We start from the raw sequence: 15344 nt of genomic DNA on the forward strand, positions 1-15344 counted from the left end.
CATTTTGATTATCATGGATAATATAATCGGACTTGTCATACAAAAATCATAACACAAAGTATCGTATATATGATTCTTAATGTGAGGCTGGTATATATTTGTGCTAAACCTTGGCCTCCGCCTCTTTGCTGCCGCCGAGTTGCATCGCCTGAATGTTGTCGTAGCATGATATTATAAACTTTTTAATGAACACGTCAAGCACATCTCCCGTTGCAACGCACGGGCATATGTCCTAGTTACAACTAAAAGTCTCAATAAGATTCTCCTTGATAGTCTTCTTTCATAAGTCCTAAATGTCCACTTTAACTCTTTATAAGTCCTTTTTGTTTGGTTTAGATATGACTAAAAGGAAATTTTTTTATGTCTCTATATCAATAAGTCCCTGTAAACAAACATCCCTATTCCCACCGAACCCACCGTATGTAGGCGTGGCCGTGCCATGAATTGAAGTCAACAACGGGAGAACGTCTCTGTCCCGCGTGTTCCTCGAGGGAAAGAAAACATCTCCATCGTCGCAGCATGATGGGCTCGCGGACGCAGAAAAAATCTGCTACATCCCGAGAGGATCACATCGGCTTATAATTCTAAGCTATTTTCTGGATTGGACTGGATCGATCGAAGATGGTATGGTCCCCATGCCATGCATCGACCAAGGCTATTCCCCTGCCGCTGAACCGATGAACAGATCCGCGCGTTCCCTTGTTTGCTGAGACATGTTGTTTGTTGTTTATTGTTGTGATCCAAAGGCAAAGGCGGATGCAGTACTATACAAGCTAGGAGTATACAGGATCCCAGATCAAATCAGAGCGGACACTGAAGCTTGTCTCCTTGAAGCTTCCCTGGCCTGTCAAAACTGGACGGAAATGCGCCAAGATAAGAAAAACTGGCAAAATAAAAGGAACCAGTCACTGGACACGAAGGATGGAGCGAGCAGCTCAATCGCCGAGTCATCTCCACGAAGGATGGTGCTGCTGTTTCCCAGTAGGACTGGTGTTTCTTAGTAATAGGTCTCGCGAAATCCCAGACACACGAGCAGATGGCTGAAAGCGATGGCATTATCAGCAACCAGCGATCCGAATGCAAGGGCGATCGACCCGATCTTCAAAAAAAAAAAAAAACACACGGGCCAAAGGACCAAATTGGATTTCTGAAAGAGTCAATCGCTCTGAACAAAAAATACAGCGGACATGCATGCGTATGTATAGGCCTGACGCAATCGCTGGCTGCTTCCGGCGAGTGATGGAGAGAGCTCATGCTTTGCAGTGCGACTTTGTGTACGCCGCTAGGATTGATCTGCAGCATACTTGACGCCGAAGCCTTCAACGTTGACGCTTTCGTGACGACAAAGACGCATTCTTTCATGCAAGGAGATAATCCAATCGTATGGACGATCGAGTCAAACCATATCACAAGGAGATTATTAACGCCAGTTTAACACCCCCGGATTTGCCGGCTTACCTACCCACCAAACCGGCACTATCCGCAACATTTTCAGAAACGCCCCCAGAATCCTCGCGGAATCTCGGAGCCACCCCTCACGTCTCGCACTATTACACCCAGCGCCTTTCCCGGCCTGCTCGGTCGGTCTCTCCCCCCCCCCACATTTTGCCATTCCCCTCCGAATTATTGCCTCGCCTCGCCTCGCCTCGCCACCCCCCGTCTCTGACGGCCATGGCCCACCTCCAGCTCACGGCGGTCGCCGGCGGCAGCGACGACGACATGGAGGAGGTGGCGCTGCTGGGGTCCTACGGCGAGGCGGAGGGGCCGAGCTCGCGGACGGAGGAGGAGGAGGAGGCGGGCATGCGGCGGGCCCAGGTGCGGGTCACGGGCATGACGTGCTCCGCCTGCACCGGCGCCGTCGAGGCTGCCCTCTCCGCCCGCTGCGGCGTGAGCAGCGCCGCCGTTTCGCTGCTGCAGAACCGCGCCCACGTCGTGTTCGACCCCGCGCTCGCCAAGGTTTGCTTCCGTGTGATCCCTCCCCCTCCGCTCCCTCCCTCGCCTCCGCGCGCGCGCTGGAGATTTGGCCTGGGATCGCGCCCCTGCGGTGAATTCTTGCGCGGTGGCTTCGAGTTTGTAGGATTATAGCGCTCTTGTTGGTAATCAGCAGCGGAATTGGTCAGCTCGAGGCGGGAAACTTAGCTGCGTTTTGTCGGTTATGGTGGTTAGGAACTTAGGATGCGAAACGAACACTCACAACTCGTGCTGTATCTGCTTCATTTTCGGCTCGCCTGTCCTTGTTCTAGCTGGCTGTTCCGATTGATCAGTCGTGTGGGCTGAGTTTATGGGACGCTCTGCGTTGCTTTGTCGGGAATCAAGTCTAGCGTGTTTGATAATCATGTGGTAAAGATACCAGTTAAATTGTAAAGGTGCAGTCCTAGTATTGGATCATAACGATTTTCAAGTAATTTAACTGGTTCCCCAACAGGACCATGAAACACCTGTACTGTAAACTTGCAATTGCAAACAACCTCTGAAAAAAAAGTGATGTTAGGTCTGTTTCAAAGATCTCAACTCTCCACGACGTTGCCAACCTGTAACCTTTCTTATTTAAACTAACTTGCTTTTATATAAAGTTTCTGAAATGGACCCGACAGTGTTTGTTGTATGTTGTATTCAGGAAGAAGACATTGTAGAAGCAATAGAAGATGCTGGGTTTGAAGCAGAAATCCTCCCAGATTCTGCTGTTTCTCAGCCAAAGTCACAGAAGGTTTTGTCAGGCCAATTTAGGATAGGGGGGATGACTTGTGCTGCCTGTGTCAACTCAGTTGAAGGGATCTTAAAGAAGTTGCCAGGTGTAAACAGAGCAGTTGTTGCATTAGCGACCTCATTAGGGGAAGTTGAGTACGATCCGACTGCTATTAGCAAAGATGAGATTGTTCAGGCAATCGAGGATGCTGGTTTTGAAGCCGCACTGGTACAAAGTAGTGAGCAAGATAAGGCTTTATTAGGTTTGATAGGATTGCATACAGAGAGAGATGTAAATTTATTGTATGATATCCTGAGAAAAACAGAAGGCTTGCGGCAATTTGATGTAAATTCTGTACGGGCAGAAGTTGAAATTACATTCGATCCAGAAGTCGTTGGTTTGAGATCGGTTGTGGATATTATTGATATGGAAAGCAGTGGCAGACTGAAAGGCCATGTACAGAATCCATATGTACGGTCTTCTTCAAATGATGCACAAGAGGCTTCGAAAATGCTTCACCTCCTTCGCTCCAGCTTATTTCTAAGTGTAAGTTTTTATCCCTGCTATCCTATTTGTTTATGGTTTTTGTTGCCTCTCTAGTTCAGTCTACATTTTCCTCTGGTAGCTATACCCTTATGCCAGTTGTGACCGTAAATAAATAGCAAGCCCATCTGATGTGTCAGATTGATTTTATATAATTGTCACTATTGCATACAATTACTACTATAAAGAGATAATATAAAGTAAAATTATCATGAGTTGTTGTTTTACTTGCGTACTGACTTTCTTTACTGGTTTCCTTGCACCAGATTCCAGTGTTTTTTATGCGCATGGTATGCCCTCACATATCTTTCATTAACTCATTCCTACTCATGCACTGCGGACCATTTCGTATAGGAGATCTGCTCAAGTGGATGCTAGTGAGTGTAGTACAATTTGTTGTTGGCAAACGTTTCTACATTGCAGCTTATAGGGCCCTTAGACATGGCTCTACAAATATGGATGTATTGGTCGTTCTTGGCACAACTGCGACATATGTGTACTCAGTTTGCGCGCTTCTTTATGGGGCATTCACTGGATTTCATCCTCCGATGTATTTTGAGACAAGTGCAATGATAATTACATTTGTGCTATTGGGGAAGTATCTTGAGGTGCTTGCTAAAGGAAGGACATCAGATGCAATTAAGAAGCTTGTAGAGCTGGTTCCTGCTACAGCTATCTTGCTTCTGAAATACAAAGGTATCTGATTCCTACTTTATGGTAACTTAGCATGCATACACCAAAAATGGCTAGCAGTTCAGAAAGCTCATGTCTAAGTGATTTACATATAGTCCCCTTCTTTTTATGTTTTTCGTTGGATATTAGTAATTAACTGATTGCTTAGGATTGCAGCCTTGCATCCATACTCTTGCATTTTGATTGTAGTTGCACACATCAACTCATAGCACTGTACCTGAATCCAGATGGAAAATATGCTGGAGAAAAGGAAATTGATGCATTGTTGATCCAACCTGGTGATGTCTTAAAAGTGCTTCCTGGTTCAAAGATTCCTGCTGATGGCATTGTCACTTGGGGTACAAGCCATGTTGATGAAAGTATGGTAACTGGTGAATCTGCGTCTATCTGCAAGGAAGTGTCCAGTTCAGTAATTGGAGGCACCATGAACCTAAATGGCATCCTTCACATACAAGCGGCGAAAGTAGGATCAGGGACAGTTTTGAGCCAGATAATATCTCTTGTTGAGACTGCCCAGATGTCTAAAGCACCTATTCAGAAGTTCGCTGATTATGTGAGTGCACTTGTCTGTTTATGATGTTTCTGAGTTATAAAAATTATCTCTGTTATAATCTTAAAATTGTAAAACATGTTTCTGGTCAATTTCATTACACTTCTGTCATTGACGTAAGTGCTAAGGATGTATTTTTATTGCCTTATAAAAAGTATATTACTCATGTCAGATTTCACACAAACTGTTTACACCTGGTTGGTTTTTATCAAGTCATTAGTTATTGAAAATCAGTTTAAGTTCTTATTATTACAACACATTACATGAAGAAACCAGTGCAATCTTGGGGATTTGTACATCTTGGTTAGCATGCAGTGACATTTTGTTTCCTATAATAACCATTACGTTTTGTGAATGCTGATGCTATCTATGTTCTTTTCAGGTGGCCGGCATTTTTGTTCCTATTGTCATCACATTGTCCTTACTGACATTCTGTACATGGTAAGTTTCATGGTTCATTCATCTGTCTGAGGTTGGGTTTGGGGGTGTCAGGCTACTCGTGTCTAAAATTTTCATCTATTATTGACCTTTGTAGGTTTGTATGTGGGACGCTGGGGGCATATCCAAATTCATGGGTTTCAGAAACTAGCAATTGCTTTGTTTTCTCCCTCATGTTCTCCATCTCTGTTGTGGTTATTGCCTGTCCATGTGCTCTTGGTCTGGCGACACCAACTGCTGTAATGGTAGCAACTGGAGTTGGCGCCAATCATGGAGTACTTGTAAAGGGTGGAGATGCACTGGAGAGGGCTCAGAATGTCAACTATATTATATTTGATAAAACTGGGACACTGACACAAGGAAAGGCCACTGTAACAACGACGAAAGTGTTCTCAGGAATGGATGTTGGCGACTTCCTCACATTGGTAGCGTCTGCGGAGGTGAGGCAACAAAACATTCCCAAGGATTTTGCTTATTCGTAGTAGAGTGCAAACATGGTAATCTTACTTTGTTCTTTTCTGTTAATTTAGGCAAGCAGTGAGCATCCACTTGCAAAAGCTATCTTGGATTATGCATTTCATTTCCATTTCTTTGGCAAACTCCCCTCATCAAAAGACGACGTTAAGAAAAGAAAAGAAGATGCATTCTCTCAATGGCTCTTGGAAGTTGCTGATTTTTCTGCCTTGCCTGGCAAAGGAGTTCAGTGTTTGATCAATGGGAAGATGATTCTGGTGAGCTATGTGATACAGCTATTCTGGATTATCTTTCTTAATTGCTTAAGGAAAGAGTTACTGTGCCTGGGTAATTCAATATTTTGATGTTAAATGTTTTATGTAGGTGGGCAACCGTGCCTTGATATCTGAAAATGGGGTTAACATTCCTGAAGAGGCTGAAAGTTTCTTGGTAGACATGGAATTGAACGCAAAGACAGGCATTCTTGTAGCATATGATGGCAACTTCATTGGTTTGATGGGGGTAACCGATCCCTTGAAAAGGGAGGCTGCTGTAGTTATAGAAGGCCTAAAAAAGATGGGCATTTATCCAGTTATGGTGACAGGGGACAATTGGAGGACTGCACTGGCAGTTGCAAAGGAGGTCGGTCGTAATTCTCATGTAGTAGTGCAACCACAACCGCATTTGATTATTTTGATTCTTCTAGACGACATATCAGTAAATATGAGTTCAACTTTATTGCCTAACTGATTTCATGTGTACAACTTGATTACTCCTAGTTGATTTGATGTTGCTTATATGAGTTGCCTCCTGCGACTCCTGCGAAAGCTCAAGTTATTGAAACCATTGTCCTTCTGCAGATTGGAATTGAAGATGTGAGAGCAGAGGTCATGCCTGCCGGAAAAGCCGACGTAATCCGCATTTTCCAGAAGGATGGGAGCGTGGTTGCAATGGTTGGAGATGGGATCAATGATTCCCCTGCCCTAGCAGCAGCCGACGTCGGGATGGCCATCGGTGCAGGGACTGACATCGCCATCGAGGCAGCAGACTATGTGCTGGTGCGGAATAACCTTGAAGACGTCATCACGGCGATTGACCTCTCACGGAAGACGTTCAGCCGAATCCGGTGGAACTACTTCTTTGCCATGGCGTATAACATCGTTGCCATCCCTGTGGCTGCCGGCGCACTCTTCCCCTTCACTGGCTTGCAAATGCCGCCGTGGCTGGCTGGCGCTTGCATGGCCTTCTCGTCGGTTAGTGTAGTATGTTCCTCGCTGCTGCTGAGGAGATATAGGAAACCAAGGCTTACCACCGTCTTGCAGATAACTGTAGAGTGATTCCAACCTGGAACCTAACCCGCCTGTTTTTGTGTGTGACATTTCTACTTGAAAGAAATGGATATGGCATCTGTTTGTAACTCAGTGATGATACAGTTTTTGACACCTGTGCTTGTAAATAGCACATATATACACAGATGCAAATTGTTTGTAATGCAAGATTTCCAGTTGTTCACAGGATGTTAATTGACTAGTCGAACATATGAACTGCGAGCCTCTTTTACTTGAGAAGCTGTGAAGAATTAAGCGCTGAGAGCAAGTCTAGTAGAGCCCTCAAACCCCTAAAAATATCCCTTTTTTTTACAGTTTTCGCCGAAAAAACGCCGTAGACTAGAACCTTTAAACCCTCAAACCCGTAAAAAAAATTAGAGGTCCAACCCTCAAACCAGTTTGCAACCTGTAGAAGTAGGGGTTGAGAGGGAAATCTCCCCCCAACCCGCACTCCTCCTCTCTCGCGTGGGAGGAAACTTCCTCCTCCTCCCGCCGCCTCCTGCCGCACCGGCCATGGAGGGCCCCGTCGCCGCCGCGCCCTCGCCCGCCCGCCCGCCCCCGCCACCGCCCCCGCCCACCCGACGTGGTGGCGGCGACCCACGTCGGGGCCAAGCGGCGGCGGGCGGGCCTCACACCTCCTCCCGCCTCCCCGGCTCCCGTCCCGGCCACTGTCACCGCCCCGGCGCCCGCCCCCGCCGCCTCCCCGGCTCTCGCCCCGGCCACCAAGAAGAGCCGGCCGAAGGCGCCATCCAAGGTCGCCCCGGCCGTGAAGATGCCGCGGAAGAAGCCCCCGCCCCCGCCCGCCTCCATCGCCGAACCTCCTTTCGTCGTCGTGGCCGAATCTCCTCCCGCCGTGCACGAGGTGTTCGAGAAAATGGCAACCCCATCCTCGTTCATGGACCTCCTCCAAAGCAGTGTAAGGGGTGGATTTGAGGGCTCTAGTATTTGCCCCTGTTTTTCAACCCTTAAAAGTGTCGAAAAGTGGCACTTCTCAACCCTTAAAACTGCTTTAAGGATTTGAGGGTTTGAGAGTTCTACTAGTAATGCTCTGAGAACTGTACGTTTCCAGTCCTAAGCGTGTTGCCAACTTGCCATAGGTATCTGGCCGTATCTTAGTAAAGTTATATTATCAACAGTGAAGTTCGAAAAAGGTTGAAAATTGCTTTTGGAGCTCGGCCCCCATGGAGGCCGGTTTATGAAAAAAATTCAAAATTCAACAAAATTCATATTTTTACATTTAAAAAAAACTGGAAAAAAAAACAGACATACATGAAGGCATAACACATGAGATACGTTGAAACGAGGGCTGTGCAAGAAAGACAAATTTGTAGTTTTTCAACACATGATACTATTTATTCCAAAGTCCATGAATTTGTTCTTTTTGCACAAATCGCATATCAAAGTATTTCATTCTAAACGGGTACACGAATCAACTTCAGCTCGGCCCCCAAAAAAGATGCGGGAGGCTAGGGTTTGGCGGAGACGGGGCGCCGCCGCGCCGCCGCCAACAACAGCGTCCATCGCCGGGGAAGATGTCGCGGCCTCGTCCGCCATCGCGGCTTCGTTAGCCATCGCGGCAGCGTCTGCCATCACGGCTTCGTCCGTCACTGCGGCAGCGTCCGCCACTGCGGCTGCGTCTGCCATCGCGGCTTTGCCCGCCCTGTCCACAGGCTCGAAGGTCGCTGCAAGGATGGAAGGAGCACACGGATGCGGTCAGCGCGTCCAGATGCACACGGCAGATGAACTGGAGGCCCGATCGGGTTGGAGGAGCATTGCAGTTGCACGGCCGCCAGGCATGCAATTCGACCCAGGGGGCCTCGACGGGAAGCATCGGGCCGCACGACCGCCTCATCAACAAGGCTCTCCGTCACAGTACTCCCAGACCGGCGACGTGCGCATCAACCTCCAACCCAGTTTGTGCTCTTCGCTTTCTCAGTTGGGAACGTCCCTGGCGCCTCCTCCCGTGAACCTTGCTGTCGGTGGGGGTGAAAAAGGGGCATCCGTTGAGGAAGCCACCCGCCCGAAGCCGTCCAGTGAGACCACAGAGGAGACAACAGAAGGAGAATCAACTTCGAGGGCCACAACTATTGCTTCGATGGCCAGTTCACCTGCTACGCCGCTGCCGTCGCCGCCGCCATCACCATTCACCAATGTCTAATACAGCTACACTGAGCGGTCGGGTCAGAGCCCCATCCGGAGCTTTGAACATCCTCAGCTGGAACTGTCGAGGGGGAGGGAGCCCAACGACAGTTCGTGACCTGAAGTGTTTGGTGCAGACTCACTCTCCCAAGATCGTTTTTCTTTGTGAAACTAGACAATCTAAAGTGAAGATGAAAAGATATCGAGCTCGGTTAGGCCTTAGTGGTTTCGATGCAGTCGATAGTGTTGGTCACAGTGGTGGTTTAGCTATCTTTTGGCATGAGTCATTGCATCTCGAAATTAAATCCATGTGTGAGAGACATATCGATGTGTATGTGAGAGAATCTGCTGATGCAACACCCTGGAGGCTGACTTGTGTGTACGGCGAACCTCGGACAGAGAACCGTCACCTTATGTGGAAGCTCATGCGCGATTTACACCTGCAAGAGAACATGCCATGGCGGTGATAGGGGACTTTAATGAGGCCATGTGGGGCTTCGAGCACTCCTCCGCCACCCTGCGTTCGGCTGGTCAGATGCTTGATTTTCGAGATATTCTGAAATTATGTAACCTTGTGGATCTTGGATTTTCGGGACTTCCATATACATATGACAACCGCCGGCAGGGCCGTGCGAACGTTAAGGTATGGCTGGACCGTGCCGTCGCGAACTACGAATGGCGGGATATGTTTTGTGATGCTGCAGTACAACACCTGGTCGCCCCTAGCTCTAATCATGCACCGATCCTTCTCAAGTGCATACATGAGCGGAACCGGGCTGAAGCTGGGAAGAAATGCAGACATTGTGAGGTGATGTGGGAGAGGGATGCTGCATTACCTGAGGTGGTTAAGGTGGCATGGGAGTCAGCTGGGATCATGGAGAACCTGGGTGATGTTGCTACCACTCTTGGCAGCATGATGGACTCCCTGTATGGTTGGAGCAGGAAAAGGTTTGGAAACGTGGTAAGAGAAATTAACAAATCTCGCACTCGGTTAGAGGAACTAATGGCTATGAACGCTGACCAGCGGACTATTAGAAAGGCTACTGCTCATATGAATGAGCTCATGTATAGGGAGGAGATGCTCTGGATGCCGCGGTCAGAATTGCTTGGCTGTGAGAGGGTGACCGCAACACGGAATTTTTTCACCGCAGAGCTAGATGGCGTGCTAGAAAGAATCAAATAAAATTGTTAATTGATGATTCAGGGGTGGCTCAGCAGGATCATGAGGTTATGTCAAAAATGGCTACTGATTATTTCTCTAATCTATTTACTGCAGACCACACGCTACAGGCTGGGCCAGTAATTGATCTCATTAATAACCGGGTCAGTGAGGACATGAACACGGGATTATGTGCTGACTTTTCAGACAAGGAACTTTCTGATGTTTTGTTCCAAATTGGGCCTTTGAAAGCACCGGGGCCGGATGGTTTCCCTGCCCGAGTGTTCCAAAGAAACTGGTCTGTCATGAAAGAGCAGGTAATTAAGGCGGTGAAGGAGTTCTTTCGGACAGGTATCATGCCAGATGGGGTTAACAACACCTCTATTGTATTAATTCCCAAGGTGGACAATCCAACGAAGCTTGCGGAATTCCGATCTATCAGTTTGTGTAATGTTATATATAAGGTGGTTGCTAAGTGGCTTGTAAACCGTCTCCGCCCCATATTGGATGAAATTATCTCACCTGCACAGAGTGCCTTTGTTCCTGGACGGCTCATTACGGATAATGCATTGCTGGCCTTTGAATGCATACATTATATCCAACAGGAAAAGGACCCAAGGAAAAGTTTCTGTGCATACAAATTTGATCTCTCCAAAGCCTATGATCGGGTTGACTGGATTTTCTTGAGGCAAATGATGCAAAAGATGGGTTTTGCTCAGCGGTGGGTTGACTGGGTTATGACATGTGTCACATCACTGAGATATTCAGTAAAATTCAATGAAACCCTCTTGGATTCATTTGCACCGTCGCATGGTCTTCGGCAAGGTGATCCGCTCTCTCCATTCATGTTCCTTTTTGTTGCTGACTGCCTCTCTGCTTTGTTGAAGGATGGGGAGGACGGTCAAATATTTACACCAGTTAAAGTCTGTCGGCGTGCCCCGGGAGTGTCACACCTCCTATTTGCAGATGATACGCTTCTCTTCTTTAAGGAGGATAATAATGAGGCTACCCATGTGAGGAATATCCTGAGCACATATGAGCGAGCGATCGGTCAATTTATTAATCCAGCTAAATGTAGTATCTTGTTTGGGCAGTCATGCCCGACTACTACTCAGGAGGATATACGGGCAGTGCTGCAAGTGCAAACAACGGCGTTCGAGGAGAAATACCTCGGGGTACCTACGCCGGAAGGAAGGATGTCCAAGGGGAAATTTCAGAATTTACAAGCAACTGTCGCTAAATGGATCATGTTATGGGGTGATACACTGATACTCTCTCATATGCCGGGAAATAAGTTATGATCAAGGCGGTCCTACAAGCAATCCCGACATATAATGGGAGTTTTTAAGCTTCCGGCCTCAGTGTGTGATGACCTTAACAGGCTCGCTCGAAATTATTGGTGGGGTTCAGCGAAAGGACGGCGTAAAACGCATTGGAAAGCCTGGCCTCAAATTTTGAAAACAAAGGCGCATGGTGGCATTGGGTTTCGGGACTTTCGTATCTTCAACCAGGCCCTCCTCGCACGTAAGTGTGGCGCTTGTTGACTAAACCTGACAGCTTGTGTGCGCAGGTCTTGAAAGCTCGCTACTACCCGGACGGTCGCCTCGAGGACACGGTCTTCTCTGGGAACGCCTCCTCTACCTGGCAGGATATTCAACATGGCCTCGAGCTCCTCAAGAAGGGTCTTGTGTGGCGCGTCGACAACGGGGAACAAATTCGGATATGACGTGATCGTTGGTTGCCCCGGATGCACTCTGGTATGCCAATCACGTTGCAAGGTACGTGCAGGCTTAAGCGGGTGGCCGAGCTGCTCGACGAACGAGGTGCCTGGCGCATGGAGACCCTTCAGAAGTACTTCCTCCCATCCGATGTGGAGGGCATTACCAGTATCCGCATCTCCACAAGGGCTCCGAAAGATATGTTGCTTGGACACTGGAGAAGTCCGAAAACTTCACGGTCAAATCAGCCTACCGGCTCGCCATGGATGAGCCCAACGGCATCGTCTACGAGAAGGGCACCGGATGGTCGTCGTGCCATCTGGAAGACTATATGGAGGTGCCCTGCTCCCCCGAAGGTACGGGTCTTCGCCTGGAAGCTAGCCTCAAACTCTTTGGCGACTTGGGAAAATAAATTCCCTCGACACCTTGAAACTTCCAATTTTTGCCCTGTTTGTGGTATGGAATGCGAGCACATCTTTCATACATTTTGTAGGTGCCCCCGGGCGAGGGAATTATGGTGTGCAATAGCCCAAGACTGGCCGCTCCCCGACGTCGACTCAGTCTGTCATACTGGCCCCGAATGGCTCCTGGACGTCTTGCACCCGCTCTCTGACATGGCTAGAATGGCCCTCCTCATGACCCTATGGAGGTCGTGGTACATCCATAATGAAATCACCCATGGGAAGAAGGCGCCCCCTACCCAAGCGTCGTGTCGCTTTCTTCACAGCTACATATCTTCCCTAATTTGTATCAAGGAGCACCCAGATGGAGACATGGAGAAGGGAAAGATGGTCATAGCAGACCCAATGGCACTCGCTGGCCCAACCACTCCTGAACTAGTGCAGTGCTCTGCGGTGGCTGAGTTGAAATGGACACCCCCACCATGTGGTTGGACGAAGATGAATGCAGATGGGTCCTACCTATAAGCGGATGGTAGCGCTGGAGCCGGAATGGTACTTCGTGATGAGATGGGAGTGATCATCTTCTCCGCCTGTAGAGAACTACGTACATGTGCTGACGCCCTCCAAGCAGAATTGGAAGCCTGTAGAGAAGGTGTTCATTTGGCACTGCAATGGACCACAAAAACTGTGATAGTTGAGCTTGATTGTGCTGAGGCTGTCAAGATGATTCAAGATAAATCATGTGATCGTTCAGGGCATATGGCGTTTGTTGGTGAGATCAAGTCCTTGTTAGCTGAAGGGAGGGAGATTGTCTTTTTTTTTTGAAAGATCCAGACTTGCTGACTTTTCATTGGCTTAGCAGGGGAGAGTTACAAAATTTGTGATCAACTGATCAGTGAAAAGAAAATGAGTTACAGAGGCGTAGGAGGAGGGAGGGAGCAGCCTCTCCCTCTCCGCCGCCTAGCAAAAAATCTAGTCTATTCCTCGCGTTGTATCCCCGAAAGGGGGCACTATGGCATGTGCTCCGACGAGTCTCCATTGCTCGATGTCTCTCCGGCAGGCCTCTGTTATACTGAGTGCACTTGGTGTCTTTTCTCTGAATGTGCAGTTGTTTCTCTCAAGCCAGATTTGCCAGGCGACCAATGCCACCATGGCCTTGACTCCTCTTCTTTCCCTTGGCGCCGCGGAGTTTAGGATTGCGGCGACAACATCTGTTGTAGTGTTGCATACACTCCAGGAGGCTGGGGAGAGCACCGCGCAGCCCATTCACGTGGCTGCCTTTACCCAAACCTCCTTCGATATGTTGCAGTTCCAAATTAGGTGGAAGGAAGACTCAAGGTTGCGGCAGCAGAGCTGGCAGAAATAGGGATTCACCCAGCCCCTACGCTGCAGGTGATCGTTGCACCAGAGCTGTTTTTGGTGGAGTAGACAGAGAAATAACTTGATCTTTCCGGGTGCCCAGATCTTCCATACCAAGCTTTTCATGGCCGAGGATGGTTGCGAGGGGAGTTGAGAGTGGTACGCTGACCTTGCCGTGTAGTCTCCACCGGCTTTCCAGGTGATCTTGTCCTCGGTCCCTCCATGCAGCGCCAAGTTGGCTTCTGTGATGCGTCGCTGCAGCAGCACGACCTGGGGGGGGGGGGGGGGGGTGATTTCCAGGTTGTTGTCGCGCCTGAGGTCCATGATCCATCTGTCATCGCGTATCGCCTCTGCGACAGTGCGGTTCTTCCTAGCTGAGCGCCTGAATAGGTCGGGGTAGTCTTGCCTTAGCGGTTGCTCTCCGAGCCAGGAGCAGTGCCAGAAGAGCGCCATGTTGCCATCGCCCACTGTCACCGTCGTTGCCGAGGCGAAGAGTGCTCTATCCTTGTCGTTGCAAGGCAACTCCAGGTGCGTCCATGGCCTGGCCGGGTTCATCCACGCCAGCCAAAGCCAGCGGAGGCGCAAGGCCCGCGCGAGCCGCTCCATGTTGGGGATGCCGAGGCTGCCATGCTCGATCGGGGACGTGACAAGTTGCCAGTTTACTTTGCATCTACCTCTGGTGACCTCCTCGTCTTGTGCCTACAGGAACCGACGCCGCGCTTTGTCTACATCCTTGTAGAATCTCTTTGGGATTCGTAGCACAACCATGGCGAAAGCTGGCAGCGCAGATAGGACGCTCCTGACGAGTATGCGGCGCCCTGCGATCGGCAGGAGCCGACCTTTCCAAGCTGCCAACCTTGCGCGGATGCGGCCGAGGAGGTACTAAATGTGCACGAGCCGAAGCCTGCCGATGCAGAGCGAGAGGCCTAGATATCTGATCAGGAAACCTACTCTGTCGCCGCCGAAATTTTGAAGGACGTCTATGAGGTCTACATTGCCGCAGTTTAGGGCTGCCGCTGACAACTTCTGAGGGTTGCCGCGCAGTCCCGTCGCGTCCCTGAACCCCTCCAGGAGCTGCATGATGGCGTCGATCTCCTGGCACACTGGGTTGGCGAAGAAGATCGCGTCGTCCGCGTAAAGCGTGACGCGCATGCGCGCGGCGCCGGTCGGCAGTGGCGCGATGGCGCCGGCCTGCTGCGCCGCCTCTAACAGCCGGTGGAGGGGGTCAATTGCCAGGATGAAGAGGATCTGTGAGAGTGGGTCGCCTTGCCGCAGTCCTCGCTGATGAAGAATCGCAGGGCCCGGGTCCCCGTTCAGCAGGCAGGCGGAAGACGCGGTGAAGAGGAGCAGCGCGATCCAGTCCCGCTAGCACGCCGGGAAGTTCATGCGTTGCAGCAGCTCGAGGATATATTCCCATGACACCGTGTCGAAAGCCTTGGCGATGTCGATCTTTAGCAGGAGCATCGGTGTTATTTTCCTTTTAAACTGTCGCAGCGCGCTCTGGACGTAGAGGAAACTGTCATGAATGCCCTTCTTCCTTTGGAATGCGCTCTGGGCCGGCGAGATGAGATGATCAAGCACACCCGCTAGTCTGATCGAAAGCACTTTGGCAATTAGTTTGGCCACCGAGTGGACGAGACTAATTGGGCGAAAATCCGACAGTTTTGTTGCGCCATCTTTCTTCGGCAGTAGGATGATCATGGCGCGGTTCAGAGCTGCAAAATCACCTCCGACGAGCTGATAGAATGCATGGAAGACTGCCATGACGTCTGTCTTGATCATTTGCCAACATGCACGAAAGAAAACCCCGCTGAAGCCGTCCGGCCCCGGTGCCTTCTCGGCCGGGGACGCGCAGATTGCCGCCCAGATTTCTTATT

The 15344-nt window shown here is 49.6% G+C and overlaps 1 protein-coding gene across 1 annotated transcript; it reads left to right on the forward strand.

Annotated features, from left to right (window-relative positions):
• Positions 1-1589: 1589 nt before the first annotated feature.
• On the forward strand, positions 1590-6854 carry LOC123132560 (cation-transporting ATPase HMA5). The gene is made up of 9 exons (XM_044552389.1): positions 1590-1956; positions 2618-3232; positions 3496-3925; positions 4150-4475; positions 4855-4913; positions 5008-5350; positions 5441-5641; positions 5748-6005; positions 6224-6854. The coding sequence occupies exons 1-9, from the start codon at positions 1672-1674 to the stop codon at positions 6698-6700; spliced, it is 2994 nt and encodes a 997-aa protein (XP_044408324.1). The 5' UTR covers positions 1590-1671; the 3' UTR covers positions 6701-6854.
• The last annotated feature ends 8490 nt before the right edge of the window (positions 6855-15344 follow it).

The sequence above is a fragment of the Triticum aestivum genome, chromosome 6A (genome assembly GCF_018294505.1).
Source record: "Triticum aestivum cultivar Chinese Spring chromosome 6A, IWGSC CS RefSeq v2.1, whole genome shotgun sequence".
Classification (NCBI taxonomy): Eukaryota; Viridiplantae; Streptophyta; class Magnoliopsida; order Poales; family Poaceae; genus Triticum; species Triticum aestivum.